This window comes from Solanum stenotomum, unplaced genomic scaffold (genome assembly GCF_019186545.1).
Source record: "Solanum stenotomum isolate F172 unplaced genomic scaffold, ASM1918654v1 scaffold29929, whole genome shotgun sequence".
Taxonomy (NCBI): Eukaryota; Viridiplantae; Streptophyta; class Magnoliopsida; order Solanales; family Solanaceae; genus Solanum; species Solanum stenotomum.
The window spans coordinates 3,328-10,274 of record NW_026030719.1 but is presented as its reverse complement, the minus strand read 5'-3'; the positions used below and the strand labels follow the sequence as shown (position 1 = coordinate 10,274).

The window sequence follows — 6,947 nt, the reverse complement described above, 5'->3', positions numbered from 1 at the left end:
CCTATGCCCGAAATCCCAGAGACACACCTAACCTTTACTAAGGTCCTATTCCCCCCCCCCCCCGAACTTAATTTATCTATAATATTCTACCCCTTTTCGGCCTACGTGGCACTATCCTTGAAAATTTTCTCAACATGCGTTGGGCCCACAAGATAGTGCCACGTAGGCCAAAAAGGGGTAGAATATTACATATAAAATAAGTTTGGGGGGGTAATAGGACCTTAGTAAAGGTTAGGTGTGTCTCTAGGATTTCGGGCATAGGTTGGGGGGTACTTATGCATTTTCCCAATTATCAAATATATTTAACTCGTATGTATTTTGTAAAGATAAACTGCATGAAACTCAATTACGAAAGAACATTAGATGCTATGGAGAACGCAATCCTAGTTTCATTTAATCATCGAAACAACTTTAGAACTTAAAACTCTGTTAATTGTTAATCTGGATTTTGATTACCAATTTTAGATTCTAGAACATCACAACTACACCCATTTTACTTTTTGTAACTATTTCTTTAGGAAATAATAACGACATTTGAGTAAACACGACAGTGAAATCATTTCTGTAAAGAAATTCTTTGTGGGATCAACCTCAACTCACGTTGAGTTCTATAAATTGACTTCAACCTCTTATATCTCTTAATTGAGGTGTAAGTTTGGACGTATCATATATCTTGCTTGCCTTTTTTTTCACAGTGCTAACTTTGATTATCCTCTTATAGTTGAAAGTTTCTGTTTTGAACCTTCCATGTTCGATTATTTGGTGTGTTGTTTCTATCCAATTGTAGTATGATCTTTGCCTGCTGTGGTAACTCCTGATTAGAATTAAACTACATTTGATCTATTCCTGCAAAGCTGAAAACATAGTTAGTTAAAAAATCAGCAAGTTTATGCCCTTCTCTGCAGGTGTGCTCAATCATCGTTGTACCATTCTCCATAGCTCTTTTTATAACTCTAATCTCTACTGCAATCGACCAAGGTATCTCCCAGATACCATCTAACACCTTCTTAATAATCAGAGAATCTGTCTCCATTACAAGAGGCATAAGATTATGCTCTAAACAGTATAAAATGCCGCTACTGAATGCTTTGGTTTCAGCTTCCAAGGTTGTGCAAAAGGATATACTCTTAGCTTCAACATACATCAAACACCCTAGGTGATTTCTCACACAAAGAGCCATAGCACTAGCACCCAAAACAGGTCTACTTGAACCGTCAGTGTTACATTTAAAAGTACCTTCTTCAGGACATCTCCACCTTATAACTCTGCTAGTCAAGATAGGACTGTAAGCCTTTAAAAAATGTACAATTAGGGGCCATGACTTTTGTACCTCCACCAACCATGAATATCGTACTTTGGTCATCAAATATACGTTTTTATTAATCTCTATTTCCATTGAATGCCTTGACATTTTGCCTCCATGTTTGAGGACATTTCGTCTCTTCTAGACTTTCCAAACTATGAATGCAGGGACTGCCTTGCATAAAGGTTTCAACTTTGTCACACCATCAAACTCCCACCATATCTTAATAACTTGTGTAAGTTGAACAAAAGGCCGTGGGATACCTGCAGCTCTTGCAAATACTCTCCATAGATAGTTTACGTCAGGACAACCTACAAATAGATGGTTAAAAGATTTGTGTGTCCCTGCATTACAACAACATACCATAGAGTCACAAATTTTATATCTAACCAAAACCTGACCAATGGGGATTCTTTGGAACTAGATTATCCACAGAAGAAAGGGAATTCCACCTTCTATTGGATTACTTCTTTGTCTAATCAATTCCCAAGCACTTCTAACTGTGAATTTCCCTGAACTGTTAGGCATCCACCAAGCTATATCACTCTCTCCAGAATTATGATCTGCTAACACCTTGAAAACATGCTGACAAAACTCTTTTGTAAACACATTAGACATTAAAGGCTTGTTCCACTCTCCATTACTCCACATGTTGATTCACCTCCTACATGGAGCTTGAGAGATTCTGATTAATCTGCTCTAAGTGATGAATAGAGCTAATTTGGGACCAATTATCATACCAAGTACTCCCAAAAGAATGACCTCCTTTCCTTTTTAGTCTGTTTCAAAAAAGAATGACCTTTTTCCTTTTTTGGTAACATTTTAATTTCAGCTTTCCACGTGGTATAACTTTAATTTAAGACCACAAGATTCAAAAGTTTTCTTTATTTTATAAAACTTCGTGCCAAGTCAAACCAGGTCATTCTTTGTCAAACGGGGGGAATACTAGCTTATCCACACCTAGGTTCCCACCAAATCTCCTGATCTATATTATATCTAGCCCAGAGCATCATCTTTAGGGGCGGAGCTATGACATGGAAAGGGTGGTCAAATGAACAACCTTTGTCGGAAATTTTTTACGAGTATATATACTAAATATCGAGTTTTTTGGATATATACTAAATGTTGAACAACCTTGACACAATAAAGGTTGACAGCCCAGCGATTAAGGCTGTGCAAAGATGCCTTAGCGTTCCGGGTTCGAGCCCAAGTGTTGGCGTTTTCTTTAATTTTTTTCATTATTCCATTTGTTCTCTTAGAAAAGGCAAAACTCAGCCTGGGTTCGATCCCAGGCTTGAACATTTCGTTTATTTAATATTTGTTCCCTTTTTCTCTTAAGAAAAATTACAAAGTTACATTTTTTAAGTTAAGAAAAAACAAAAGGTCTACTCTTGACTTTTCTTAATTTAAAAAAAAAATAGATTCATAGTTGTCTTTTCCCTTTAGTTTTTTGTCTTCTTCTTCTCCCAAAAACCCTTTACAACTTTACTCTTTACCTTTCTCTCTTCTCAACTTTCATACATATTGCAAGTTTTAAGAAATTGGAAGCTTTAATCGTTGTATATTTCTTCCTCAACTGCCATTGAAGTGTGAAAAGGTATTTCTTAATTCTTTTTTTCATTTAGTTTAGTTTTTTCTAATCATGTGTTGAAAGACTTGTATATCTTATTTTTATGTTAAAAGCTACTTTATTTATTTGAGTATCGATCAACTATTTGTATTGTGGATGATTTTAATAAGTTTGGTATACTTGACTACTATTTCAGTTTGGAGTTCAATGAGTTTGGAGAAATATTTTTTTAGAGTACCCAAAACAAGTTTGGCGCCTCAAAATCAAAATCAACTACGCCAAGATGAAAATGTCAACCAAATAGAAATATCATCTCACTCTTCCCAAAAACAAGAATTTGATGTAAATGATTTAAAGGTTGATCCTGCTGAAAGAACTCCAATTTTGAATTACCATCCAAACCTTCGTGATGAGATAAGGAGGGGATACATCATTAAAGGTCCTTGTCAACCTCAAACTCATCAGTTTCCTCAAACCGACTTTTTTGGAACACCACGTCGTTTTGTTTATACTCGGTGTGATGAATATCGTGATTGGTTGGAATACAGTATTAGTGCGGATGCTTCTTATTGTTTACCTTGTTATTTGTTTCAAGGAGAAAACATTAATCAAAGTGGTGGTAATGTATTTTCAACGAAGGGATTTACAAATTGGCATAGAAAGGATAGCTTTGCTACACATATTGATCCACCGAATAACATTCATAATCAATCCAAAAGAAAGTGTAAAGAGCTCATGTGAGAATAACAATCCATTCAAGCCGCATTTTACAAATTGGATGATAAAAGTAAACATGAATATCAGGTTCGATTTAACGCTTCAATCGATGTGGTAAGCCTTCTATTGAATCAAGGTTTTGCATTTTGTGGTCATGACGAGAGTGAATCGTCATTGAACAAGGGTAATTTTCTTGAAGTTCTTTCTAGGTTAGCTGCTAGATGTGATGCAATTAAACCTTTTATGTTAGAAAAAGCTCCAAAAAATAATAAAATGACTTCTCATGAAATCCAAAAAGATATTGTGATTGCGTGTAAGATTGAAATAGTTAAGGCCATAATAAAGGATATAAATAGTGACTACTTTGCATTATTGGTTGACGAATCTAGAGACGTGTCACGCAAAGAGAAAATGGCTATTTGTCTAAGATATATTGACAAAATAAGGTTTGTGATGGAGGCATTTATTGGAGTTGTTCATATTAAAGATATTACTGCTTTATCTCTAAAGAAAGCAATTGTAGATTTACTTTCTCACCATTCTTTGACTTTATCTAATGTACGTGGGCAATGTTACGATGGGGCAAGCAATATGCAAGGTGAGCTAGGTGGTCTTAAAACGTTGATTAGACAAGAAAGTAGATCTAGATCGGCTCATCTGTTCATTGTTTCACTCATCAACTTCAATTGACTCTTGTTGCCATTTCTAAAAAGTGTGTTCAAGTAGGTGAACTTGTATTATTAATTTCAAGGGAAAAGGGACAAATATATCCCCGAATTTTCAAAAATGGTATATGAATACCCTCCGTTATACTATTGAGACACCAGTGTCCCTGCCGTCCAAAAAGTGGAACATTTACATCCTTTACACTAACGGACGGACACGTGGCAACATCTTAAAATTTATCCTATTTTATTTTTTCACCTACAAAAACTAAAAACCCACCCAACTATCTATTTATCTGACCCGAATTAAGCACCTTGACCCAATCTAAAACATCTTTAGAGTGTATTCTTGAAGCCCTCCATCCCGTCATCTTCTCTTTTCTTATTCTCAATAATCAAGATCTCATCCATTGTGAAAAATTCACAGCGCTAGAGAAACCCATTTCGTAACACCAGATCCAATTCATTCAGTGGTCAAATGTGGTCGAATAATTGATGACAAATCGAAATTCTCAAATAACATCAAATCCAAATTACAACACAATCTCAACTGAGATTACAACTGCACCATCTCTTTTCAGCAAATATTTACAGCCCTAAATTAGATATCAAATTTATTTCCAAATTACATAATTTAAGCTGGAAATGTAAAACATTTACACAAACATATTACACAAGACTCTTTATCAACCAATAACCACATATCAAAATTAAAATCTTAATACTACATCACATAAGAAAATTTCAACAGGATTTAGAGCTCATATCACATATCATATACTAAGAAACCCATTCGCAACTGGAAAAAAAGGCAAGGGAGAAATGATCGGATGCCATCGGAATGGGTTATCGGTAAGATTTTAATTTTAACTTGAAGAAATGAGAATTTTTTGTTTGGAAGAAGATGAGGAAACTAAAGTTTAGTATTGATCAGCTGATGAATCAAATGGCAACGTAGAGGTGGTGTAGGATTGATCGAGAATTTGGGAGATTTTGATTTGGGTATATTATTAGGATGTTTGTGAGTGGGTGGGTATAGAATATTTGGGCGGTCTTTTTTTATTAATTCGGGTGGGTTTTTTATTTTTTGGGTTAAGTTTGATAAAATATCGAGTAGAAGCACCAGATGATGCCACGTGTCTGTCCGTTAGTGTGAAGGATATAAATGTTCCACTTTTTGGACGGCAGGGACACTGGTGTCTCAATAGTATAACGGAGGGTATTCATATACTATTTTTGAAAGTTCGGGGGTATATTTGTCCTTTTTCCCTAATTTCAAATATTTTGAATGTGTTGGGAGCTTCTTTTAAACGTGTCGATAATTTTTGAGAATCTCAATAAAAGTATCTCCAAATGACATTGGATATGGGTGAACTAGAAACGGGTAGAAGGTTGAATCAAGAACTTGGTCTTGTTAAAGCCGGTGATACTCGTTGGGGATCTCACTACAAGTCATTTGGACACTTTATTAGTAGCTTTGACTATATTGTTGATATACTTGATACTCTTGTTGAAAATGCAAGTACTTTGGAAGAAAGAGCAAGCGCATCGGGATTTCTCAGAAGTTGTCAAACGTATGAGACTATTTTCTTGTTGCAATTGATGACTGATGTTTTAGGAATCACAAATGATCTTAATGTTTTCATTACAGAAAAAGGAGCAAGACGTTGCAAATGTCATGATTCTTGTAAAGGTAGCAAAGACAAGGTTGCAAGCTTTAAGAGATAATGAATGGTATCCTCTCTTTAAAAAAATATTGGATGGGATTCACTTAAAGAAAAGGTAGAAGCATTTTTTATCAAGCATGGCATTTCATTACCCAATTTGGATGCTCCATATGTTAATTCTGGGAGATCACGACGTAAAGTAGTTATTTGTACTACTTTGCATCATTATCTTGTGGATGTGTTTTATAAAATCATTGATTGGCAACTACAAGAACTTAATGATCGTTTCAATGAGGTGACAAGTGATTTGCTTAATGGAGTATCTTGCTTGAATCCAATTGATTCATTTTCTAGTTTTGACATAAAGAAGATAATGAGAATGGCTGAATTATATCCTGATGATTTTGATGGGTCCAACATGAGATCTCTTGAGAATCAACTTGTTAATTACATTATTGATGTTCGTGATATTAATGAAAGGTTCTCCAATTTGGGTGGACTTGGAGAACTTTCAAGAAAGTTGGTTGAGACAAACAAGCATTTAACCTATTCTCTCGTATTTCTTTTAGTGAAGTTTGCTTTGCTTCTACCTGTTGCCACTGCTACAGTTCAAAAAGCTTTTTTTCAATGAAGATTATCAAGAATGACTTGTGAAATTGAATGGATGATGAATTCTTAGATGGTTGCATATTGCCTTATGTAGAGAAAAAAGTATTTAAAGATGTTTCTAATGAGTGTATTATGAAAACATTTCAAGAGATGAAGTGTCATCGAGTGCAATTGTAGTTACCACTTTACATATTTTGGTGTGTATGAAACTATCCGTCAATATATTTGTCCTACTTCATCTTCCTTAGTTTATCCATTGATATTTTGTAAGTTTCCATTTTAAGAATTTTCATTTTGGATAGTTGGTTAATTTGATATTGAACAGGTAAAGAGCATGAACAACTTGGAGCACTATGTAGAAATTAATAATTGAGGTATGACTATTTTGAAGTCAATCTTTATAATATGACTAGCAG

At 34.7% G+C, this 6,947-nt stretch overlaps 1 protein-coding gene across 1 annotated transcript; it reads left to right on the top strand.

Moving 5' to 3' along the window:
• Window positions 1-5,620: 5,620 nt before the first annotated feature.
• On the top strand, window positions 5,621-6,553 carry LOC125851772 (uncharacterized). The gene is made up of 2 exons (XM_049531520.1): window positions 5,621-5,948; window positions 6,033-6,553. Exons 1-2 carry the CDS (start codon window positions 5,621-5,623, stop codon window positions 6,551-6,553), a joined length of 849 nt encoding a protein of 282 aa, XP_049387477.1.
• Window positions 6,554-6,947: the final 394 nt, after the last annotated feature.